This window comes from Hyperoodon ampullatus (assembly GCF_949752795.1).
Source record: "Hyperoodon ampullatus genome assembly, chromosome: 18".
Classification (NCBI taxonomy): Eukaryota; Metazoa; Chordata; class Mammalia; order Artiodactyla; family Ziphiidae; genus Hyperoodon; species Hyperoodon ampullatus.
The window spans coordinates 55831471-55857238 of NC_136931.1; the positions used below are offsets into that span (position 1 = coordinate 55831471).

Here is a 25768-nt window from a genome sequence, read left to right on the forward strand (position 1 = left end):
CTCTTCCAAAGGATGCTGCACAGAAGGCACTAGCACATCCGTAATTTTCCATGAATTTAACTGCAGATAAATTCCTAGAAATGGAATTTATGCATTCGGTAGACACTGCCAAACTGCCAAGGACATCTCTTTGTTATTGCAGTGAATTTAAGGACATTTTTATGGGAGAATAACATATGAATAGAAAAGTGTACAACTCAAGTGTTCAGCAACATGAATTTTCAGACTGCATGCACACACTTGTAACTAGTACTCAGATGAAGAAAGAAAACACTATCCGCCCCCAGGAGGACCCAGACATCACCTCCCCAAGGATAACTAGTACCCCGATTTCAAAGGGCATACTTCCGCCTATTTATTTAGCGAAGTAGAAGCACACTGTGTGCACTCATAGGTGTTGGGCAGAGTGGTCCTTTTCATTGCTGTATAGCACTCCACTGGGAATGGCCCACAGGTCATGCATTCTGCTGTTGATAAACTTGGGTCATTTCCAGTAAGTGGCTATGACAAACAGAGGTGCTGTGAACATTCTAGTTTGTGTTTTGTTGAGCCTGTTTGTATGTGTGTTGGTTGCAGAGGTCAGAGTAAGATTGCCAGGTCATGCAGTCACCATTCTTTAGTTTTACTACATGTTGCCAAATCGTTTCCCCAGTTTCCATGCCTACCAGCGTAGTAAAGAAAATTCTGGTTTCTCCACGTGCTTACTGAGAACTTCGGGAACTTTGGAACTGTTTCTGCTTTTAGTTCTCTGGTGACCCCCGACACCTCCAGATCAGTGATGAAATCCACCGGCTTCTGAGAGCCAGCCTGGGAGAAGCAGTCGAGTGGGGTCTCTTGACAATGTCAGATCTTCTGATTTTTAAAACATTGAGTTATAACGCGTCTACTAGAAAATTATTAACCCTTTGAAGTGTACGATTCAGTGATCTTTAAATTTACAAGGTTGTGTATCCATCACCATCATCTGATCCCGGAACATTTTCATCACCCCAACAACAAACCAGGACTGCCTGACTTTCTTTTTTCTTTTCTTTCTTTCTTTCTTTTCTTTCTTTCCTTCCTTCCTTTCTTCCTTCCTTCCTTTTCTTCTGTCCTTCCTTTCTCTCTTTCTCTCTTTCTTTCTTTATCTGGCTGCACCATGTGGCATGTGGAATGTTAGTTCCCTGACCAGGGATCAAACCCGTGCCCCCTGTAGTGGAAGTGTGGAGTCCAGGGAAGTGCAGAGTCTTAACCACTGGACCGCCAGGGAAGTCCCAAACCAGGACTTTTTTTTTTTTTTTTTTGCGGTACGCGGGCCTCTCACTGCTGTGGCCTCTCCCGTTGCGGAGCACAGGCTCTGGATGCACAGGCTCAGCGGCCATGGCTCACGGGCCCAGCCGCTCCGTGGCATGTGGGATCTTCCTGGACCGGGGCACGAACCCGTGTCCCCTGCATCGGCAGGTGGGCTCTCAACGCCGCCAGGGAAGCCCTGAATTTTAAAATTTTAGTTCATATAAAGTCCACTCTCTTTGGTGAATTTTGACAAATCATATTCATACAACCATCACCACAGTTAAGATTAGAACAGATCCATCCCCCCTCCTCAAACTCTTGTTAACCCTCCTTGTAGTCAATCCCTCCCCCACCCCTGGACACCAAGGATTTGCTCCCTGTCTATATAGTTTTCGCTTTCCAGAAAAGTCTCCCCAATTTAAAAATCTCAACAAGTAATTACAGTTGTCCTAAAGCACTGTTTGTGGCTGGTTGAGGCTGGAGCCACCAGTGGACACACACCACCCAAGGTAAGCCCCACCACGCCCATTTCTTGCTCTGAACTTAATCTATTTTTAAACATTTATTTATTTATTTTTGGCTGCGCTGGGTCTTGCTGCGCGCGGGCTTTCTCTAGTTGCAGAGAGCGGGGGCTACTCTTCGTTGTGGTGCGCGGGCTTCTCATTGCAGTGGCTTCTCTTGTTGAGGAGCACGGGTTCTAGGCATGCGGGCTTTAGTAGTTGTGGTGCACAGGCTTAGTTGCTCCGCGGCATGTGGGATCTTCCCGGACCAGGGCTCGAGCCCATGTCCCCTGCATTGGCAGGCGGATTGTTAACCACTGCGCCACCAGGGAAGCCCCTTTGCTCTGAACTCTAGACCAGTGTCTAAGGAACCTCTGCTGAGAAAACACAAAATTTGTCTCCACTTCCCGTCCCCCCTTCTCCTGTCACAGCTTCAGCTGTGGTCTGACTCTTGCTTCCTCTCCTTATTACCTTTGAAATCTTAAAGGAAACCTATGGCTTAGGCTGAGGACCTTGACTCACACCGCACCCCTCCCCGCAAAGAGTGTCTCAAAGGGCCTGTGAACTAAAGAGTGGGATTTAGGCTTCTTGTGGAAATCTAGAATTTCCAATCTTGCACCTTTAAATCTTTATTTGGGGTGGGGAGTGGTCTGTACCACACATAAACAGGATCCTTGGGTGGGTGGAGGGACTGAGAGAAAAGACTCGGGGTGGTTGAGAGCTCTTAAGAAAGAGGACGGGGGGCTTCCCTGGTGGCGCAGTGGTTGGGAGTCTGCCTGCCGATGCAGGGGACATGGCTGGGCCCATGAGCCATGGCCACTGAGCCTGCGCGTCCGGAGCCTGTGCTCCGCAACGGGAGAGGCCACAACAGTGAGAGGCCTGCGTACCGCAAAAAAAAAAAAAAAAAAGAAAGAAAGAGGACGGGGATTGGGGGTGTTTAGAGAAGGAGGGAAGATCTCTATCATTCTGGGTAAAGGGATGGGGTGGGAGCTTGCCAATGTGGAGAGGTCTGTGGGTGGCAGTGTGGGAAACCTAGGGGAGGAAGGGTGCAAAGGATGTGGAGGGCAGGACTGAATGAGGCGGGTGCAGGTATCTGGAGATGGCTGACCTCTGGGTGAACCTGGGCTCAGCTATGGCCTTGAGCAGTGTGACTTTGGGCAAGTTGTCTTCTCAGCCTCAGTGGGCTGTTCTGCAAAATGGGTACAAGCATCCTCCCAAGACGATGGGACTGGGAGCTCAAGAGTGGGGCGTGAAGGCTCTTAGGGACCAAGGGAAGGGTCTAGAAGTGTCTGAGGGAGGAACTGCTGGGTTTCCGGGGCTCCCCAGGGTGCAAGGATGACCCACCCTCCTGCTAACACCTTTCCCTGCAGATGCACCAACTGGTCCTGTACCAGACAGGGGCTTGCCCAGCACTCAACGACACTCTGAATCTCGCCTGGGCATTAGATGAGAAGACCTTTTACCAAAATGAAAAGGTAGAGACTGTTCAATGAACAGAACAGTATTTGCATGGAAATCTCACTTTGGTTGAAAAAACTTGTGTGAGAAAGACCTGGAAGGACAGGACCTGGGTATTGCTTAGAGAGTCAGGACTTTTAAGACCTTATTTTTGCAATCTTTGCTTGACTGTATGCTCTGGTTCTCCACACTGCACAGGGTCTGCTTTTGTGATTCAATGGTTATTAAAAACATAGCTTTAAAGGCCACCCCTGCCGTCCTAGTCAAGTCTGAGCTCCGGGCAGGTCCACTAGGCCTGGTTGCTCTGAACTCCTCCCTCTCCTGACACCTGCCAAGTGCTGCCCCCGGGACTTTGCACTTGCGGTTTCCTCTTCCTCTTCACCCTCCAGCCTCCAGGTGGTGGGGGAGGGAGTGTTCCTGACCGCCTTCTCTAGACAGGTGCTTTCTCGGTCACACACAGCACTTCATTTCCTTTGCGTGTCTTATCAAACTTTACAAAGGGAACGCGTTCCGGGTCGCCTCCTGGGCTTCAAATTTGGCTTAACTCAAAAGAAAGGGCGGGGATTTCTACAGTCCGTTAAAGTGGCGCCCTCCTGTGGTCGCGGCCCAGACTCCGACTTCTGGCCACTCAACCCACTTTAAACTGTGCGTTTGCATTCGATTCAGATATTACTGTTAACGTGAGACCACATCAAATATTCTTAGCCCACGCTTTCAGAGTGCAGTCATTCCTGAGCGCACGCCGTCACCGGACTCCGGTGCGGTGAATGAAGGCGTCACACGGTCTGTCGCGTCCAAGCCCATTTATTTGGTTTTCCGCGCGCTCAGGCCTGCATCACCGGCCGGGACTTCTCGGCCTGCAGCTTCACTCCGGAGCCCGCGAAGCCCGTGCCGCCCTAGAGGAGGAGGAGGAGGAGGAGAGGCGTTGGGAGCTGGGGTGCCGTGGGGGCTCCCTAGCCCGCGAGGTTAGGTTGGGCCCCTCCCCCTTGGTGGGGCAGGGCCTCGGTAAGGGGGCGGGCCCTCTGGAAGCAGGTCGGGGTTACCGGAAGGCGAGAGGACACGGAGAAGGGGTGCCACTCACCCGCTGCAGCACGATGATGTCGCGGTCCGTGAGCTTCCCTCCGGTCACGGGGTCCACCATGTCCTTGCGAATCAGCTTCTCCACGCACTCCACGGTGACCACGGCCCCACTGTAGTGAGGGTGAGTGTGGGGTACGACGATCAGAGGCCCCGCCCCAAAGAGAGAGCCGCACCCCAAGCCCGCCCCGTCCCGCAGGTCCCCAGGCTGTCCCCCAGGGGACTCACGAGGGCCGCAGGACAGCGCACGGCGTGGAGTTGCTCAGGCTGTCGCGGGTCACGGCGCACACGTAGCGCTCACTGCGCGTGATAAGCCCCACGCGGTCCACGGAGCTGTCGAGCGGCGTGAAGCGCACGGGCGTCAGGTCGGACATGCGCAGCGGCTTCCCGGACATGGGGCAGGTCACGACGCGCGACTGGGGAGCGGGACGGGGGCCGAGTCAACAGGCGGGGCTCGAGCCAGGCGGAGGGAGGATGGGGGCCCTCAGGACCCTGGCCCTCTCTGGCGAAGTGGGCACACACGGGCGCTTGCTGGAGTAGGGGGCTCACCGGCTTCTCCAGCTTGGTGGCCTTGGCCTCGGGGGTCAGCGATGGGATCCAGAAGCTGGGCAGCGCTTTGTCCTTGTCCTTGCCTGTGGGGCCCGCACTGCACCCGGGTCGGACATCATCTGCCGGGGGGGGGGGAGAGGGGTTCGAAAGCCGCACCCAGGGAGGCACCCGGCCCCACGGGAGCCCCACCCACTTGCATGTCCACTTCTCTCTCACCCGCGCAGTTCCCGGAGGCGGCCTTGGGCGTGAAGGGGTTGAGGGGCCGGCTCACGATGGCCGCCTCCTTCTCCAGGAAGCCCCGCACCTGGTCCTGCGCGGCCGCCTGCCGCAGCCCCTTCTGCTCCTCACGCCGGGCGCCCCGCTGCTTCTCGTAGGCCTGTGGGCAGCCAGGCAGGAGCGAGCTAGGCATCCTCCTGTGGGTTGTGAGTTTGGGGCACCCTAGGTGGGGGTTGGGGTGCCTCTTTGAATTTAAAGGTGGGTGAACTGGAACCCATGCAGGGGAGGTTCCTGGCAGAGGCTCTGTTTGGCAGAGGCTGGTGACTGCCTGGGTGGGAATCTTTAATCGGCGGCACAGCTCTCCATGGCGTGCCTCTGCCGCCTTCGCCTGTCCCTTTACCAACTGTAGGACAGTTAAGCCATTTCCGGTTTAGCTGGTTTGGGACTCGGTGGTCAACAGCTTGGCTGAAGGGAGACCGCCAGAGCTCAAACCCTGCCTTTGTCACTGATGAGCTCTGTGGCCTCCAGTAAGCACTGTGACCTCTCCTGGCCTCAGTTTCTTCATCCATAAAATGGGCTGACAATGGTGACCTACCTCGGAGGCTCACTGGGAGGTTTACACAGGATGATTTTTTTAAACACTTAGCACCTGGCCTGGCATATAGTAGGTGCTCAATAAACGTAATTTGGGGCCATATGATATTAATTATACAGTATATCTGATCACTTGTCTATTATACAGTCCATGCAGTGTAGACTCTGTCCCTGCCCTCAAGGGCCCGAGTTCCAGGATAGTAGGGAGCAGAGAAGGTTTAGGGAGCCATGAAGGCTCAGGCAGCGTGAGGGCAAGAGGAGACACTGCTCCGGCCACCCAGTGAGCAAGGAGGGAACGCTGACGCTGACTGACGCTCGGGAGGGCTTCCGCTGCGGGCTCCACGATGAGGGGCCACCAGGCTGGGTGGAGGACCTGGGCACAGGGGAAGCCACGCACTCCAGACCAAAGGCTCAACAAGAATCTGGCCCCCAGTGCTTCCTGAGCTCCGGAAAAGCCGGCAGGACAAGGAGGGAGATAGGGTCCCTCCTAGCCACAAAATGAGCTCAGCCATGGAAGGTGGGCCTGGCTCCAAGAAAATGCCTAAGAAGTTCTCATCTGTGAGCATTTCCCGCATGCCCTGCAGTGCCCTCTAGTTTGGCCCTGTCAGCCCATTTTAGAGACAGTAAAACTGAGGCCCAAGGAGATGAGCTGGCAGCCACTCATTTACCAAGTATGTCCCGAGAACCTAGGGCCTTGGGGTGGGTGAGAGCCCCGCTCCCTGCCCCTGGGGCCTGTATCAGACAGCCACAGGTAGAGTCACAACTGTGACAAGTGCCAAAGAAGAGGTGACAGGGGCAGGCCCTCAGGGCCCTGGACTAGCAAGAGGCCAGACGAGGCAACACCTGGGCTGAAATCTGGAGAACGAGGAGAATTTAACCAGAAGCGGGAGGGGACGGTGTGCCCGGCAGAGGGAACAGCACAGGCAGAGGCCTGGGCGGGGAGGAATTTAGACGGGAGGCCCAGCATCGAAACCACCTACCCACGCCTGCACCCCCTTCTCCCAGCCCCACCACCTTCATCTGCCGGGCGATCTCCTTCTTCTGGTGCAAAATGTACTCTAGGATTGCCTCCCGCTCATATAGGTAGCCATCGGGGCTGCAAAGAGAGGAGGGGATGAGAAAACATGGGCCTGGCCCAGGCCACATGGCCAGAGGTTGAGAGTCACCTGCTGAACATCAGCTCCCTGCCCAGGGCAACCACTAAGCATCTTCTAGGCAGCTGCTCACTCAGGGCTCGGCTTAGCTCTCTGAGGTGACCACACTGTTTTAACTCTCCTGGCTTTATCATGTTCTCTGATGCATTGGCAAAATCTCACATCGTAAAGGGTTAGCTCAGCATGCCTGGGCTGTCCAAACCCTGCACATTCCAACCGAAGGACTGGCTCCTGGGAGGGCACCTCTAGGCCTTGGAATGTCCTGCCTGTTAAGAGTGTCTGTTTGCCTGGGAGGCTGGGACCATGTGGTGTGAGCTGGACCTCTGGAGGGGCTGAAGACCAAGGTCAGCCAGGCCTAGGTGACTAACCTCCAATAAAAACCCTGGACACCAAGGCTGGAGCAAGCTTCCTGGTGGGTAGTAACTGCTGCTGCGAAAATTAAGCGCTTTCCTGTGACTCCACTGAGAGAGGCAAAGGAAGCTTGTGCCTGGTCTCTCTGGGACTCTGCCCCATGTGTCTTTTCCCACTGCTGATTTTATTTATTTAAAAAAATTTGGGGGGGCTTCCCTGGTGGCACAGTGGTTAAGAATCTGCCTGCCAATGCAGGGGGCACAGGTTCGAGCCCTGGTCCAGGAAGATCCCACATGCCGCGAAGCAACTAAGCCCGTGCACTACAACTGCTGAGCCTGCGCTCTAGAACCCACGAGCTCCAACTACTGAGCCCGTATGCCACTACTGAAACCTGCGCGCCTAGAGCCCATATTCCACAACAAGAGAAGCCACTGCAATGAGAAGACCGCGCACCACAACAAAGAGTAGCCCCCACTCGCTGCAACCAGAGAAAGCCCACGTGCAGCAACAAAGACCCAATGCAGCCAAAAATAAATAAATTTATTAAAAAAAAATTTTTTTTTTGGCCGTGCCACATGGCATGTGGGATCTTCCCGGACTGGGGATCAAGCCTGTGTCCCCTGTATTGGCAGGCGGATTCTTAACCACTGCACCACCAGGGAAGCCCAGCATGTGCGATCTTAGTTCCCCGACCAGGGATCAAACCCACGCCCCCTGCACTGGAAGCTCGGAGTCTTAACCACTGGACTGCCTGGGAAACCACCCCCATTGCTGTTTTTAATCTGTAACCTTTCGCTGTCATAAGCTGTTATTTGACGGTAAGTGCTTTGCTGGGCTCTGTGGGTTCTTCTAGTGAAGCACTGAACCTGCCGGTGGCCTCGGGGACCCTGAACCACGATCTACTCTCATCGCGATGTCTACAAAATGGACCAGTAATTGAGCACATATTTAGTCAGTGGACTAAGTACCTTCTACCCATTATCTCGCTGAAGCCTTTGCCAGACGCTAAGAGGTAGGTAACAGTAAGCACTCCACACGTGAGCTGTTATTATGGGCTAGCAACTTTCCAGGAGCCCTACCCTCTGTTGTGAATGTATTCTTTTCCACACCCCATGAAGCGTACTAGGATCATGCCCATGTCTCAGAGGAGAACACTGAGGCTGCGGGAGGGTGGGTGACTTGCCAGGGCGCCCTGGCTGTGCGGCCCCCTCCTGGCGGTTCCCTTGACCTCACCACCCTGACCCACCCACCCGCGTTCCCAGCTTACGTAACAACAGGGTCGTGGCAGGGCTGCAGAGAGAGGCAGCAGCAATCGAAGTCCTTGACGGCATCCCGGCTCAGTCGAATGTTCTGGGTGCCGTAGCCTGAGGCCGCTGGGGACAGAGAGGGGCAGAGGGATGGAGAGGCAGACAAACCTTTGGAGAGGTTTGTCTCCAAATCCAGAGACAAAGGCACAGAGAGGACTCCGAGGTAGGGGGACTCAGAGAATAGGCAGTCAAGAGCTTGGGCTGTGTGTCTGCATTGGGGACAGGGCTGCACAACCCACAGGAAGGCGTTCATCCCCAGAGTGTAAGTGACAGACAGGCCCTGTCCCTGAGGCAGCTCGGGGAAGAGGCTCGTAACTGACTCCCCTCGGGCCTTCTGGCTCTGTGACCAAGCTCAAGCGTCTGTACCTCTCTGGGCCTCAGTTTCCGCCTCTGGAATATGGCCTGACAACAGTGATTCCTTCCTCAGTGGGTGTTTGGGAGGCTTAGCAATGGAAGGCACTTAACGCAGTGCCCACGACAAGGCAGGGAGAAGGTTGCTGGCTCACGTGGGCTGTTACGTTTCCGGTCATGACCATCAGTCACCTGGCTGTTACGTACATGGTCGGGGGAAAGACACATGCCCAGAAAGCACAACCAGAGGAGCAAGGTAACATGGGGACTTCAGGGTCCATTTGCCCCCCGTCCCAAACCCAGTACCTGTGTCCTTCTTCTTCTCATGGTAGGTGTAGACGGCCCCCGCCGTGCAGTTCTTGCCGTGGCGCGTCATCCCGGGGGGTCAGGAAAGGGCAGCTGCAGGGCTGTGTGACCAGAGGGGGCCACGCAGAGAGGACTGGACCTTTCTGGCCCCCGATGTGATCTGATGGGAAAGCTGGGAGTGGGGCAGGGGAAGAGAGTTTTACACACGTTAAATGGTTAAGAAATGCCTATCCCTCCAAAAAAGAAAATATGGCACTTAACCCTGAAAAAGACCTGAAGTTTGCTTGTGGAAGTGGTGTCGGAAGGGGTACACGTTGTGAGTTACTGTGAGGTGGTGGAAGGAGGGTTATCTGATGGAAAGTTCTAGCACCAGATGTGATCGGTGGGGCTCGTAACACGAATGGGGAACTGAAGCGCCCAGTAGATGTCGTGGATGTGTTGAGCGTGTGCTCTGTGTATGCCTACACGCTCATTTCAACCAAGCGCACCTGGGTTCATTTAGGTGCAATATGCCTTATGTTCAAACTGTCCCCTAACGTATCAATTGCACTGGAATAAATCTCGAGTTTTCAAAACAAGTGTTAGAGCAGAACTGACTGTACGCAGAACTCTGGCAAATCAACAAGAAAAACCCAGCTACGCCAAGAGGAAAATGAGCAGAGGATATGAAGAGGCGATTTACAGAAGAAGCTCAAAGACTAACAGGTAGATGGAGAGATGCCTCAAATTCTCCTCACAGGAAAACCACAGGGAGACATCATTTTAAATCTATCACTAGGCTGGTGGGTGAAACTTTGAGAGCTGGATAAGATAGGAGCTGGATAGGGTGAGGGTGGGTGATAGGAATCCCCTCAGGTGATGCTGGGGGAACACAGGCCGGTGGTACTTCAGCAAAGTGAGTGCAGGCGGTTCTGCACTTGGGTGTATGTGCCCCAAAGGCGACACCACTAGGGAGCCTGTGTGAGGATGTTCACAGTGGTGGTATTTATGCTGGAGGGGAGTCAAAGGCAACTGAATATCCCGCCCTCGTGGAATGGATAGTGACTGCCCCTCATGGAGACCACCCAGCAGTGAGATGTAACTGACTAGGTGTGTACAGAGCATCGGGGGTGACTTCTTTTCTTTTGGCACTGCCATGCAGCTTGTGGAGTCTTAGTTTCCCAACCAGGGATTGAACCTCGCCCTCAGCAGTGAAAGCGCCGAGTCCTAACCACCAGACCAACACGGAATTCCTGTGGGTGTATTTTAAAAACACAATGCTGGGTGAAAAAAGTAAGAAATAAAACAATCTGCACATGAACAAAACGATCCATTTTAAACACCTGCAAACAAAAGATGATGCATATGAGAATGATTGCCCATGTAGGGGAGGGGACTGACTGGGGGATAAATAAGAATAAATGAAACAAGAAGGAGAGGGTTATATGGATCAAAGGAATAAGACCTGCCTGGGCTTGAGTCCAAGGCTGGCCCCCTACTGGCTGTGCCTCTGGACTTGTAATTTCCTCTCTGAGTCCTTTGGTAAGAAGTAGGGAGAACCATGGGATCTAGTTGACACGACTGGATTGCTGTGTGGACTAAGTGAGGTCATACTCAGAGCATGGCATATGGAATGTTCAGGAAATATTCTCTCTGGCTCTGTGGCTGAAAGGAGGATCCAGAAGGTGGGGGAGGGAGGCACAACCAGGAGCACCCAAAATGTACAAAAGCAACTTCATCTTTATTTCCTGGTTCCGGATGCTTGCAGAAACTTGCCTTTCACTTTCAAAACTCAAACACAAACCTCTCCTTGAGCTACAGATCTCGCACTCCCCCTACTGGCGTCTTCCTCCCAGAAACCCAGTTTTTGTTTTGTAGGTATATTTACATAGAATAGACGCACAGACCTTAAGGATGCAGCTTGATACGTTTTGACAATTGCATACACCCTCGTAACTACCCCCCCACACACCCGAAATCGAGATGCGGAACATTTCTATCACCCCAGCCGCGGCCACTGTGCTGCTTGCAGAAGGTAACCTTGGTGAAACACCCCAACTCCACCCACCGCCCCTCCTCCAGCTTCCCCCCCCAGCTTTGGAGCAAGTCCAGCACCTGCTGCCACCCCAGCTCACCTGCCATCCCCCTCCTCCGCCCCGGCCCCCTGGCTTCCGCCCCAGCTCCCCCCTCCCCACTGGCACTCATGAAGGTCGAGTTCACCTCCTCAGGGACAAATTCCCCACTCTATTCTTAGTTGTCAACTGCCTTGACCCTCTGCGGTATTTGGCGCTGGGCTGCTTGTCTTGTAGCCAAGTTCTTTGGCTTTGTGGACCGGGACATTTTCCCTCTGAGAGAGAGAGGAACCGCTACAGATGGAGCATTTCTTTACTTCGCCAGGCAGTCATGGGAATAATCCCAAGGGACACTGCTTGACCACCCCCCACCCCCACCCCCAGGCCAACTCTCAATCGTCCAACCTCAGCCACCCTCTGAGGTCCGTCCCACCCCCATCTCCACTTTGGAGAGGGGCAAACTGAGGCACAGAAGTGAAGCCATTTGCCTAGGGCAGTGGTTCTCAAAGGAAGGTCCAGGGACCCCAGGGGTCCCTGAGATAGTTTCAGGGGGTCCATGAAACTATTTTTGTAATACTAAATCATGTTTGGGACTTCCCTGGTGGTCCAGTGGCTAAGACTCTGTGCTCTCGATGAAGGGGGCATGGGTTCGATCCTTGGTCAGGGAACTAGATCCCACACGCATGCCGCAACTAAGAGTTCACACGCTCCAACTAAAGATCCTGCGTGCCGCAGTGAAGATCCCACGTGCTGCAACTAAGACCCAGCGCAGCCAAATAAATAAATATAAAAAGAGCACTCTAAAAATAAATAAAGAAAACAAATGTGTTTGCCTTTGTTCCTCTCCTTCTCTCTAGTGTCCAGTGGGGTTTTCCAGAGGCTGTGTGACTTGTGCTTGTGCATCCTTGGGTTTTAAAAATGTCTGTTCTATCATGCGGAGTGAACAGAGCCAGGTACAAAAGGCCATGTGTTGTTGATTCCACTTATATGAAAGGTCCAGAACTGGCAGATCCATAGAGACAGAAAGCAGATTGGTGGTTGCCACAGGCTGGGAGAAGCGGGGACCGGGGACAGGGGCATGCAGTGGCTGCTAAGGGGTATGGGGTTTCTTTCTGCAGTGATGAAAACGTCCTGAAATCAGAAAATGGTGATGGTTGCAAAAACAGTGATTATACGGAAAACCACGAATTGTATTTGTGTCATGTGAATTATATCTCAAGAAAGACAGTTTCATGTCTGTTTTCCTTTCTGATATGGCAAATCTTTTTTTCTTTCGGCCATGCAGCGAGGCTTGCAGGATCTTACTTCCCTGACCAGGGATCGAACCCAGGCCCTCAGCAGTGAAAGTGCCGAGTCCTAACCACTGGACTGCCAGGGGAATTCCCCTGATATGGCAAATCCTGATAGACAGAACTCCCACAAACAAAAGCTTTTTGGAGTCCTTGATGATTTTTAAGGTGCTGATACCAAAAAGTTTGAGAACCGCTGACCAGGGTTGACCAGGGGTCAGCAGCTTTATTGTCTCCTCAGTGAGGAAAACCTCAAAAGAGAAAACAGAACTACTACCATCTCACATCACTAGCTTTTCAGAGAGGCCACGTCCAAAGTAACATCAGCTGTTATATATCCTCCTTCCCACTTTACAGAGGAGAAAACAGGCCCATGGAGTCCCCCAGCTGGGAAGTGGCAACAGAGCCAGACTCGAACCCAGGCAGCCGCAGCCGAGCTCTGGAGCCGTACCCTTAACCATGTGACAGCTGCAGTCCTCCCGGGGAGGTCACAATCCAAGAATAAAGGCCAACTCATTCCAGTTCTCCTACAAAGTCTTCAAAATCCAGCGTCTAGTCCACTCTCTCAACACATCTCAATTCAGACACGAAAGTTTCATTGGAGAAACTTGTCCTATATTTCGGGTTCATAAAATTTACAGGAGCAAATGTACATTCACACGCCCTGCTGTGCCAAACGTACTTAAAAGTTTTCCAGGAATTGAATCCAGTATCAATGCTTGAATTTAAATTAATTAAAATGAAATGATTAAAAAACACAGTCCCTCGGGGGCACTAGCCACATATCAAAGTGCCCCACAGCCTCTGGGGACTCGTGGCTACTGTGTTTAAAAAACATGACCACAGGGCTTCCCCGGTGGCGCAGTGGTTGGGAGTCTGCCTGCCGATGCAGGCGACAAGAGCTCGTGCCCCGGTCCAGGAGGATCCCGCATGCCGTGGAGCGGCTGGGCCCGTGAGCCATGGCCGCTGAGCCTGCGCGTCCGGAGCCTGTGCTCCGCAACGGGAGAGGCCACAGCAGTGAGAGGCCCGCGTACCACAAAAAAAAAAAAAAAAAAAAAAAACACGACCACGATTAATGCATTAATAATCCCTTACCATCCTTTCCTATCCAGCTGGTATTCAAATCTCCCTTATTCTCTCCCGACTGTCTTTTTCTGCAGTTGATTCGTTTGAATCCTGAATCTCTTGGGAACAGAGAACCCTCTGAGAACTAAAGGATGCTACAAGCCCCCTCCCTTGAATAGCGTGGGACACATGGATGCTGCAGGCCGTCCCAGGGGGGGCGGAGACCTGTGTTAAAGGAACCCAAAGGGCCGATTACACTCAAGGAAATCACAGACACAAACAGGATGTGTTGGAAGCAGGAAAGAGGGAGCCCCCTAAAAGCAAAAGCGAGGGTCTGAGATGTTCTATTAACAATGGCTGGTATTTATTAAGAGATTTGGTGAACCTGGCCCTGTTCTAAGTATTTTATACATATTAACTCCACTGGACGCCACAACCCAAACAGTCGCTACCAACAAGGAAACAGAGGCAGGGAGAAGGTGCCCAAGGTCATGCAGCCGGGGTCTGACCCAGGCATGTGAGTCTGTGGCCTTCACCACCCCGATGCTGTCGGGCTGCACACTGTGCTGACTCTCACCGTGGAGTGGGGCAGCTCCTGTAACCCTGGACCTCCCCCGTGGAAATCCCATCCCCTTCCTCCTCCCAGGCTCCATCAGGAGTCGCCTCTTCTGGGAAGCCTGAGTTAGGCATGCCTGGTGCTCTGACAATGCCCTGATTTCCGTCCATTATAGCTGCCACCCCTCAGAATTTCTCCCCCCAGACTAGAAGCCCCTAGAGGCGGGGCCTGGGTTGGACTCCAGGATGGGTCCTGGCACTGCCTGGCACCTGGGGGGCACAGAGATGTCAGATAGGATCAGTTAACCACTTCCAACCCTAGGGCTGGGGGAGGTGTGTAATCAATGAATGAATCATCCATCCAATCAATATAAAAGCACTACAGGAATAGAAATGACCATCACATCCTTCCAACACTTATGCACCAGGCCCTGGGCGAAGCGCTTCACAGTTCTGAACGCATTGGGCCCTCGGGATAACCTGCGAGGTAGGTTCTCCCCATTTTAGAGGTGAGAAAACAGAGGCCTGGAGGGATTAACTGGTCTCTTCCTCAGTCCGTTCCTTGACAGAGGAGCCCTGGTGAGCTTTTCAAAAGGGAGCTTAGATCACGTCACTCCCTTCTACTGCTCCTTGGACGTGGCTCAAGGTGAAAAACAGCTTGGATAAAGAAATGTGGGAGGAATGAAAGAATTGGAAAGTCACCATTTTGCAACCCCTGATGACATAACTGATTCACTAAGGCACCTGATGGCAACTGGACATCCGCAGGGTGCTGATATTTGCTAGTAGAAAGCAGAAAAACATAGCTTTACAATGGCATGTTTGTGCTGTTCCTACCTGTATTAGTCAGCTAGGACTGCCAAAACAAAATGCCATAGACTGGGTGGCTTACACAACAGACAATTATTTTCTCACAGTCCTGGAGGCCAGAAGTCTGAGATCAGGGTGCCACCATGGTTGGGTTTTGGTGAGGCCTCTCCTCCTGGCTTGCAGATGGCTGGCCACCTTCTGGCTGTGGCCTCACAGGGCGGAGAGAGTGCTTGCTCTCTGGTATCTCCTGCTCTTCTAAGGACACCAACCCCATGGATTAGGACCCCACTCTTATGACCTCATTTAACCCTAATTACTTCGGGAAAGGTCCTATCTCCAAATAGTCATATTGGAGATATAAGATTTTGGGTGGGGTTGGGGACAAACGTTAAGTCTGTAAACACTACCTGAAGCCCCTGATCAATCTCACCATCCCTAAAAGTGGGGCAGCCAGGCGTGAAGCTAGCAGCTCTGAAGCAGCCATGCCAAGATGCCTGAAGCTAAATTAATCAAGCCTTTCAATTTAATTTCCTGATTCTAGGAAGCCAGAGGCTATAGCAGGGATCCTCAAGAAAAGGCTAGAGAGTAAAGATTTTCACCTTTGTGGGCCACATGGCCCCTGTCACAACTACTCAACTCTGCCCTTGTATGGCAAAGCATCCGTGGACACTATATAACTGAATGGCCATGGCTGTGTTCCAATAAAACTTCTTTTATGGACACTGGTATCTGAATCACATATCACAAAATATTATTCTTCTTTTGATTTTTCCAATTAAAAAAAATTTGAAGTATAGTTGATTTACAGGATTGTGTTAGTTTCAGGTGTACAGCAAAGTGATTCATATATATATTCTTTTTCAGATTCTTTTCCCTTATAGGGTATTACAAAATATTGAGTATAGTTCTCTGTGAGATACAGTGGGTCCTTGTTGGTTATGGTCTTTTCCAATTATTGAAAAATGTTAAAAACCATTCTTGGTTTGCAAGCTGTACCCAAACAGGTGGTGGTAGCCAATCATCTGTCTGACAAGGAATTGTATCTAGAATATACAAGAAATTTACAACCCAATAATAAAAAGACAAATAACCCAATTTAAAAATGGGCAAAGGATCAAAATAGACATTTCTCCGAAGAGGATATATAAATGGCCAATAAGCACATGAAAAAAATGTTCCACATCATTAATCATGAAGGAAATGCAGTCAAAACAGCAGTGAGGGACTTCCCTGGTGGTCCAGTGATTAAGACTTTGCCTTCCAATGCAAGGGGTACGGGTTCGATCCCGGGTCCAGGAGTGAACATCCCACATGTCTCATGCCTCGTGGCCAAAAAAACAAAACATAAAACAGAAGCGGGGCTTCCCTGGTGGCGCAGTGGTTAAGAATCTGCCTGCCAATGCAGTGGACATGGGTTCGAGCCCTGGTCCGGGAAGATCCCACATACCACAGACCAACTAAGCCCATGCGCCACAACTAATGAGCCTGCGCTCTAGAGCCGGTGAGCCACAACTACTGAGCCCGCGTGCCACAACTAATGAAGCCCACATGCCTAGAGCCCGTGCTCCGCAACAAGAGAAGCCACCACAATAAGAAGCCCGTACACCACAATGAAGAGTAGCCCCTGCTCACAGCAACCAGAGAAAGCCCACGCACAGCAATGAAGACCCAACACAGCCATAAATAAATAAATAAATAAATAAATAAATTTAAAAGAAAGAAAAAAAAAAAAACAGAAGCAATACTGTAACAAATTAAAGACTTTAAAAAGGGTCCCCATTGAAAAAATCTTAAAAAAAAACAAAAACAAAAACAAGAAACAGCAGTGAGATACTACTTCACACCCACAGGATGACTACAGTCAAAAAGTCAGATCATGGACTTCCCTAGCGGTCCGGTGGTTAAGACTCCACTCATCCACTGCAGGGGACACAGGTTCGATCCCCGGTCGGGGAAGATCCCGCATGCCACTCGGCATGGCCAAAAAAAAAAAAAAAGTTGGATCATAACAAGTGTGGAGAAACTGAAACACTCAGACACCGAGGGTGGGAATGCAAAATGAAGCAGCCGCTTTGGAAAAGTCTGGTAGTTCCTCAGAAGGCTAAACACAGAGTTACCATTTGATTCAGCAATTCCACCGCCAAAAGAAATGAAAACTTATGTCCACACTAAAACTTGTACACAAGTGCAAGCAGCATATTCACAATAGCCAAAAAGTGGAAACAACACAAATGTCCATTGACTGACGCGTGGATAAACAAAATATGGTATATCTCACACAAAGGAATATTATTGAGCTTTAAAAAGAAGTACTGACACATGCTACAAAATGGATGAACCTTGACAACATTATGCTAAGTGAAAGAAACCAGACAGGAAAAAGATTCCGTTTATGTGAAACGTCCAGATTAGGTTAATCCATAGAGAGAGGGTGTGGCAGCTGGGGAGGGGGGTGCGGCGGGAATAATGGAGGAATAAGTGAAAGGCCATCACCATGTCAAAGAAGCAAAAAGACAAGTTCAGATGGTGGGATGATAATGGAATAACTGACCCAGTTTCTTCAATGGATCAACTGCCAAGGAAAAAAAACAGGGTGGGGTGGAGGTGAGACTGTTTGAAATTAGGAGCAATTTAAGAGACATAACAATGACTTGAATGGATTCTGATTCAAAAAAGTGAAACTTCTTTTTTTTAAAGGCATTTTTTCAGAAGCAGAATTTGATTATGGACCAAGTAATAGGTAATATTAGGGTTGCTTTTGTAAGTGTAATAGTATTGTGGTCATGGAGGAAAATGTCCCTGCTTTTTTGTGTGCGTGTGTGCTTTTTAAAAATTAAAAAAAGTATAGTTAATTTACAATGTTGTAAAAATGTCCCTGTTTTTTACACATGTATCCTGAGGTATTTACGGGTGAAATGTCACGATGGATAGGATTTGCCTTATATATTTAATTTTTAAAAATACCCAGCCAATATGTCAAAAAATACTAATAACTGGTAACTCTGGGCGATAGGGATTCTTCTATTATTCTCTCACTTTTATATAAGTTGGAACATTTTCATAATAAAACATAATAAAATATTAAAGTGAAATTGTTTTAAGGACCCATCAAGACCCGAGTTCACACCGAATCAGCAACACCATCAGGATGTGAACCCAGGACTGCCTGACCCCAAAGCTCCACAGAGGAAAACGTTAACTCTACAGCTACTCCGAGAGGGAAGCGGCTGTCAAAAGGGGGCAGGGAGGCGGCGGCAGGCGACTGCACAATCCTTCTCCGCCCTCCCCATCACAATCTGGGAAACGGAGGCCTGGAAAGGGGTGCTTCTTCCTCAACTCTCACTCATTAGACCCCTAGGAGACCCCAGTCTCCTCTTTCCCCTGGGATCCCCGGCCCATCCGTCTGCAGTGGAACTAAAACTCTCCTGAGAACTGCCAGCTGAAGGTTTGGCTACCTCCAGGGAGGTAGTCCGGCTTCAAACTTGGGGCGCCTAGAGTGCTCTATTAAGGACTGCCAGGAAGTCGGGAATTCAAAATCCTGTCCTAGTCTCCCTCAGGAGCCCAAGACTCTTGCCCACCGGAAGGTGATCTCACTAACACTATCCTTCCACCGCCTGGAACTCACCTCACGAACGACTCCTCCCTCGTCGGTAGCTACTTCAACTGTACCCCTACACCGGAAAGGAGTGCTGTTTTCCCTCTCCGCTCCGCTCACTTCCGCCTGGCGGAAGAGACCGGAAGTAGATCTGCCCCCATTTGCGGAGGTATCTCTTGTGGCTTGGTAAGTGCTCCCTTCTTCTCTTCCTCCCTCCGGAAACGTGAGTGGCAAGTCGAAGGTTCCGGTCAGTGAAACTGGCGTGAATAGGGGGCGTGCTTAGTATATACTAGGCGTTTCCCTGGGCGGGCGCTTTGCGTCTCCCCAAGCCTGTGTTTAAGGACTAATCACTTCGCCCAGAGATTGTAAAGCCTGCTTACCAAAGTATATCATCCACTTTTCTGCTGCAAAATAAGAGACAATAGAGAAGGGACAACTCCTCTGTCCCCACTTTATAAATGGAGCAGTTGAGAAATCGGAAGTCAGAGCCGTTCTCAGGAAGCAGGAATTTACTACGGCATACCCACCTACCCCCAGGGACCAAGGCACAAGTTTCCCGCCAGTTTCTAGATACCTAGATATCTGGAGACCTAGCTGTTTTATTTCCCTAGCTCTATCTGGCGAGCTCTCTGGGGGGAAATTGGATAGGAGGGGACGGGGCGCCTATCCAACTCCCTAAGTGCCCCACGGTGTCGGAGACCCTGGCATCCCTATGGGGCTCTGGACCTTAGACCCTTAATCATAAGGTCCCTTTAAATACGTTGTCCCTTACCTGAGTCCCGCCCAGGGCAGGTAATCGCAAACCACGCCCCTCTGGCCAGAAACCGGGATTGTGACGACTATAGTGAGCAGGGTAACCCCTCCTTCCTCTCCCCTCCCTTCTCCCCTGTCCCCCTTCACTGCTGGCTGCAGCTGGCTGAGGAGGCCCTGATTAAGGAGGAGGGGACAGTGCTCACAAGTCTAGGCAGGTAAGTGAATGTCCCTGGAGGCAGAGCCTGGCTTGGGGACCCTGGCTACCTGGCTCCCTGCTCTTCTGGGACCCAGAAGTTGGGGCCCCCAAACCCAGGAGTCCAGGACCGCTGCCCCCTCCCCCAGCTCCTGGACCCCAGGATACAGGCCTCTGGTTTTACCTCTTCTGTAATCTTTGATTCTGTGGCTGAATGTGGCAATGGGCACAGAGAGGTGGATATACATGGAAATTACCAGGAAGGAGGAATCCCTATCAATGGACATGTTTATGAGCTCCTACTTTGTGCCAAAACCCATGCTGGGGGCTGCAGACACAGCAGAAAAAAAGATAAACTCCTGGCTCTGGTTTCTGGAGGGACACTGCCTTTGCTGAAATCCTGCCTCTGAATCTTGCAAACTGTATGAACTTGGGCAAGTCCTTTTACTTCTCTGTGCCTCAGTTTCCTCCTGTATCAAACGGAGATAATAATAGCACTGTGGTGAAAATGAAACTGAGTTGATAGAGGTAAATGACCTTGAACAGTGTGGTCCAGGATACAGACCACGTACGTGTCTGCTATTATTATAATTCCTGGACCACAGAGTCCGGGCGGGGAGACCTGGCCTCATTCTCCAGGAGCTGAGGCACTTCTCACCTAACCACACCTGGTTCCTAGCGTCCACAAAGTATGAGGAGCCACCGCTCTGTGCTGCTGCTGTACCTGGGATTGACCACCTGCCTGGACACCTCACCCAGTGGGGAGCAAGACCAAGGTGAGCGTTTGCGGGAAGAGCCGGAGTCCAGGCACAAACATCCACCTTCCTCTGGCCCAGGAAAAACTCTGCCTGCAGTTGCCTCCTCCCCCAGGACCCCATAGCTCTTCATCCCCTTAAGTTCTGGCTCCTTCATGTCCCCAGTCCTAGGCACCCTCCATTTTTCTGTCCCTTATGTCTTTTGGGTCCAGAAATCTTCCTGGACTCCCCAGAGGCCCAGAGCTTCCTGGGCAGCCTTAGGCGGATTCCACGAGCCAATCACTGGGACCTGGAGCTGTTCACGCCAGGGAACCTGGAACGGGAGTGTCAAGAGGAGAGGTGTTCCTGGGAAGAGGCGCGGGAGTACTTTGAGGACAATACTCTGACGGTGAGGGCCTGGGTCCCCGGAGTCCCTCTGTCTTCTCCAGGACCTGGGCAGGGGGGGTCCTGCCCCCCAGCTCCCTCTGCCCTCGTGCCTCAGAGATCATCAGGGCGGGCTGGTTTGGAGGTGTAGAATCTCCCAGTTGATGCCTTTCTGCCTTCTCTCCTCCTGCCCATTCAAGGAGCGCTTCTGGGAGAACTACATCTACAATGGCAAAGGAGGTGAGTTGGGGGAGCCCTCTCATTCTGTGCAACTAAGGCAGCTCCTTTCTGTGGAGGCTGAACGAACATCCCCCAGCCCGATCTCACCCCCTCCATGTTCCATGCTCCTGAGTTCCTGGAGGGGGTTGGTAAAGAAATCCCCTCCTCTGAGACTAGAGCCCTTGCCCGAGGAACCCACCACACCTTATTCGGGGTAGGTCCCATGTCCCCAAGAAGGAGGACAGTTGGAAGGAGAGGTTACAGCTCTGAGGCCTCAGGCTCAGAGGCCCTGGCCCACCTGAGCCCCTCTTTGGAGTCCAGAGCCCCAGCCCCTTCTGCAGCTTGGTTGCTAGGGGGGTTGCTCCCTAGCAACGGGGCTGGGCTAGGCCAATTGGTGGAAGCCTGTCTGTCCTCACCTGCCCGATCAGCCCAGCCCCAACCCCTCCTCTGAGTTCTGAGGCCCCATCGTGGCTGCAGCCTTGTTGCTAAGGGGGGGCTGCTCCTTAGCAACAAAGCCTGGCCAGGCTGGACCAAGGAAGACAGCAGCACTCACTACCTGGTTGGCTTCCCCTCCCCCACAACCCCATCCTGGCTTCAGCCTGGTTGCTAAGGAGGCCTTCTTCCTAGCAACCACACCTAACCAAGCTCAGGACCCAAGGCCTCCTGCCCACAGGAGGACCCCCCTCCAGGCACCGGGCATCTCACCCCTGAGTGGCCTGGTTGCTAGGGGTGTTTCCACCTTAGCAACAGGCCCTAAGTCTGGGCTGAAGTCCTCACATTGGTTGCTAGGGGAGGTAACTGCTTTGCTACAGGCCTATCAAGGCCTGTTGGCTTCTCTAGTCCACCTGAAACATGTCGGAATCAGGAAGCCCGTCCCCCACCCCCCCTTCTTAGTGCAGCTTTTTGCTAAGAGGGCTAAAAGCCTGAGGTTTACTGTTTGAGGAAAGTCCCCCCTACCCAGTGCTAAAGGAAGTTTCCCCAGCATCAAGACCTAGCAAGGCCTCACAAAGCCAGGGCCCTCCCTGTGCCCCACCCCCCTTTTCCTCAGACATGAAGCCTCGATTGCTAAAGGCGCTTCACCTTAGCCAAGGGTCCACATGAGTTCTAAACACCAGCAATTTGTTTTTGAGGGGATGTCCCTACATTCCTCCTTGATAGATAAATTCTTCCTAGCCTTCTGGTAAGGCCTTGCCCCTCCTTAGCCTGGTTGGTAAAAGGTATTGCATTCCAGAGGGGATGGGGTTGCCAGATAAAATACAAGACAGCTCTCCCCCAGCCCAGTTAAATGTGAATTTCAAATACACAGGAATAATTTTTTAGTATATGTCATATATTCCATGGGACATACTTATACTAAAAAATTAGAATTCCCTGGCAGTCCAGTGGTTAGGACTCCGTGCTTCCACTGCAGGGGGCATGGATGGGTTCGATCCCTGGTCGGGGAACTAAGATCCTGCATGCCGTCTGTGGTGGCCAAAAAAAAGAAATTCACTGTTTATGTAAAATTCACATTTAACTGGGTATCCTCATTATTATTTGCTAAATCTGGCAATGCTCAGTATGGGGGTTCAGAGAGTTGGCTGTCTGAACTCCCTACCCTAAGTAAGCATGTCAACTGCCATCTTAGGAGGGTTCTCTCTCCTCTTAGAGAGACAATTGCCCTATTTTCTAGTCTCAGATGAGGTCATCCCAGGCCCTTTCTGCATTTAATTCATTGCATTTTTGCACCCTATTCGGGAGGGGTTATTATTCCCATTTTACAGAGCAGGAAATGGAGGCTCACAGAAATGAGTGAGGTGAGTTGCCTGAGTTCACACAGCTAGGAAGTGGCCCCAGCTCTGCCTTCTTGGCCAGTCGTCTTCCCTCAGGGGAAATCTGGAAAGGTTTCCCTTACCTCAGGGGAAAGTATATGGAGGTTGGAGAGGGTGACAGCCCCTAACGCTGTGCCCTCCTCCCCCCCATAGGACGTGGACGAGGGGACGTAGCAAGCATGGCTGTGGGACTGACAGTGGGCATCCTGCTCATGGTCCTGGCCAGCCTGGGAGCCTTCTGGTATCTGCATTGCCGTCAGGACCGAGGCCAGCAGCCCTGTCCTCAAGAGTAAGGGGGCTTTGGGGAGGACGGGCTGGGGAGCAGGGAAGGGAGGAAGGGTCAGCCTAAGGAGATGGGCCGGATTGGGGGCGGTTGGGCGCTGCTGAAAGATCTGAGGAGACTGTCATGTGGAGAGTGAGTCTGTGAGATTCTGTGTCCAGTTGTGGCATCTCTCTGATTATATCCACAGCACCTGGCACAAAGTAGGAACTCATTCAATATTTGCTGCCTGGCTGTCTTTGCAGTACCAGTTTTATGTGTGATTATCATTCTGTGGGTATTATATCTGGTGAGGCTACAGCCTGTGGTCTGTGGGTGTCTGTGGGATGTCAGTTTCCGTGGTGACAAGGTGTAGCTGTGTTTCTGTGTGCCTGTGTCAGTTGTCTAGGTGTGTGTCTCTCAGTGGCAGGGTCGAAGAGAGGGCTTGAGCATTAGTCTTGAAGTATAGTGGGTCTAAAGGTTTCTAGGAAGAGTTTTTTGTTAAGAGTGGATCTGGGAAATTTGTGGCTGAGTGTATCTTTGTTGTGTCTGTCTGTTTCTTGTGTGTGTCTGCCTACCTCTCTGCAGGGCTGCCTCTTTCTCCACGACTCTCTGCTTGTATCTGGAGCACCTGTGTCTGTGAACGAGTGTGTCTCAGCAGTTGTTGATTTCTGTGGCTGCCTGTCCCTGTGCATCTGCCTGTCACTTCGAGGTGCTTTTCTGTGTGTAGGGTCAGGTTGAAGGTGACCCTCTTTTTCCTTGGTCCATCTCCCTTCCACCTCTGTCTCCCCACCACCCTCAGTGTCTCTGTCTCCCTACGTCTTTCCTCCTTCTCCCAAGGCTCTCTATCCTGCTAACAGTGCACCTTCTGTCCCCAGGGCCGAGCTCATCAGTCCCCTGAGCTCTCTGAGCCCGCCGACGCCCCTACCCCCACCCCCAGGCCTCCCCACCTACGAGCAGGCGCTGGCGGCCTCTGGGGTGCACGACGCACCACCGCCCCCCTACGCCAGGTATGGGGCTGGGCTTCTGCCTGTGGGCGGGGCGCAGAGGGGAGGGCACTGCCGGAGGAGGGGCGCGGGCTTAGGGGCGGGATTTGGAATTTTGAGTTTATTATCCGGGGCGAGGCTTGGAGGGCGGGGGCGTGGCCCGAAGCGTGTGTGTGTGTGTGTGTGTGTGTGTGTGTGTGTGTGTGTGTGTGTGTGTGTGTGTGTGTGTGTGTGTGTGTGTGTGTGTGTGTGTGTGTGTGTGTGTGTGTGTGTGTCTGGGAGGGCGGGGGCGTGGCCTAGCCGTGTGTGTGTGTGTGTGTGTGTGTGTGTGTGTGTGTGTGTGTGTGTAGTATTATAGGGGTGTGTGTGTGTGCGTGTAGTATTATAGGGGTGTGTGTGTGTAGTATTATAGGAGTGTTTGTGTAGTATTATAGGGGTGTGTGTGTGTGTGTGTGTAGTATTATAGGGGGGTGGATAGGCTGAGACGCCCAGGGTGGGTCAGAGTGGTCTTGGTTGAGGGGGCAAAAACAGCCGGGCCTTTGACTCCTCACTGTACCCCTCCCCTTGCAGCCTCTGGAGGCCGCGCTGAAGAGCTGTTTCGGAGCCGGGGTTCTCCGAACCGTGCCCCAGATTCACACCGGATTCCGGAAACCCCCAGGCCTCTTAAACTCCGGAGCTGAGCTTGGAGGGGTGACGGCAGTAGGGATCGTCCGGCCCGAGGCCTACCCTAACACACGTGTTTCCGCCGCCTACGGATACATGCAAGTTCCCGGGCAACGTGTTCCCGCGTCCCGGCGCCTCGCAGACCCCCACACTCTCCTAATAGTGGGGGTACGCACCAGCCCCGCTCCCGGGATAGGCGTGCGTGGAAACTCCGACTCAGGCGCGCAGTGCCTCGCAGACTCGCGTGTGAGCAGGTGTGACACGGCCATCTCCCTCAGTGTCACGGGCCACGGACAGGCAGAGCCCCGCCTGTGTACACGCGTGTTTTCGTGTGCTCCCCGTGCGCACACGGGGGCACTCTGCAATCCAGGGAAAGGGTGGGGGGCATATTTGCAAGCGTGCTTAGTTGGGGGCAGGCGCACACTGCACCTGGGGGACTGGAGTTGAGCTCTTTCCCTAAATAAAAACCCTTTGGAAAAGAGACCCAGAAGAGTGAAATAATGCAAAAAAAACAAATAAACTGAACCGCGTTCCCGGGCGCGTCTGCGCACGGCAGAGCTGGCTTTCTGTACAAACGCTGCGCCCTACACCCTCAGGCCCTGCTAACGCTCTGTGTCTGCCTCTCTCCTCTCTCTCTCTCTCTCTCTCTCTCTCTCTCTCTCTCGCTCTCTCTCTCGCTCTCTCTCTTTTTTTTTTTTTCATTTGCACGGGATTGTGGGAGGAAGCGGAGCGCAGCCAGACACCCCGCCGCCCGCCCCCCCTTCCCCTCCCCCCTCCCCCAGCCGCCTTGTGCAAAGATGGCTGCACCGTGAGCGCAGAGGAGGAGGAGGCGGCGGCGGCGGCGGCGATAGAGCGAGCACCCAGCGCCCGCACCCACCCCGGGGCCGCCCGGGACGCCCCCTCCGGAGCGCGCGCCCCCCCTTCTCTCCTGCAAGCGCCGGGGCAAAGGCGGAGACAGCGGGGTCCCTCCTCCCCCCTCTTTCCCTCCAGGGGGAACCCCCCTTCCCCCCTCGTTGGCTCGTCGGCTGCACCCCCTCCCTTGCCCGCCCCTCCGCCCCTCCGCCCCTCCGCCCCTCCGCCCCTCCGCCCCTGTCCCCTCCCTCCCCCGCCCGGGGCCTTCCTGGGCCTTCGGCGGCTGCAAAGAAAAAGAGAGAGAGAGAGGGAGAGAGGGAAGGGGAAAAAAAGCAACAGCGGAGGGAGCGGCGGCGGAGGAGAGCGCGCGCGCGCCCCCCTCCCTCCCCCCTCCCTCCCCCTCCCCCCAATTTC

At 52.7% G+C, this 25768-nt stretch overlaps 2 protein-coding genes across 2 annotated transcripts; one reads left to right on the plus strand and one right to left on the minus strand.

The window, feature by feature from the left end:
• Window positions 1-4018: 4018 nt before the first annotated feature.
• NOSIP (nitric oxide synthase interacting protein) lies at window positions 4019-18580 on the minus strand. The gene is made up of 9 exons (XM_079723855.1): window positions 18531-18580; window positions 9136-9307; window positions 8439-8544; window positions 6681-6762; window positions 5073-5232; window positions 4857-4975; window positions 4536-4723; window positions 4312-4420; window positions 4019-4126 (listed from the first exon to the last, which is right to left on the minus strand). The coding sequence occupies exons 2-9, from the start codon at window positions 9203-9205 to the stop codon at window positions 4055-4057; spliced, it is 906 nt and encodes a 301-aa protein (XP_079579981.1). The 5' UTR covers window positions 9206-9307; window positions 18531-18580; the 3' UTR covers window positions 4019-4054.
• Window positions 18581-20137: 1557 nt separating this feature from the next.
• PRRG2 (proline rich and Gla domain 2) lies at window positions 20138-24530 on the plus strand (the record flags this gene model as incomplete). The annotated part of the gene is made up of 6 exons (XM_079724245.1): window positions 20138-20222; window positions 20414-20589; window positions 20765-20804; window positions 22748-22883; window positions 23732-23863; window positions 24410-24530. The coding sequence occupies 6 exons, from the start codon at window positions 20138-20140 to the stop codon at window positions 24426-24428; spliced, it is 588 nt and encodes a 195-aa protein (XP_079580371.1). The 3' UTR covers window positions 24429-24530.
• Window positions 24531-25768: the final 1238 nt, after the last annotated feature.

Excerpts from the sequence above, each read along its gene's own strand:
- NOSIP (XM_079723855.1), bottom strand. The coding sequence starts at position 9,205 with ATGACGCGCCACGGCAAGAACTGCACGGCGGGGGCCGTCTACACCTAC. Across the intron at positions 4,976-5,072 it reads CGCCTCCGGGAACTGCGCGG|ATGATGTCCGACCCGGGTGC; the intron begins GTGAGAGAGAAG and ends CCCCCCCGGCAG. Across the intron at positions 4,421-4,535 it reads TGCGCTGTCCTGCGGCCCTC|TGGGGCCGTGGTCACCGTGG; the intron begins GTGAGTCCCCTG and ends CCCTCACTACAG.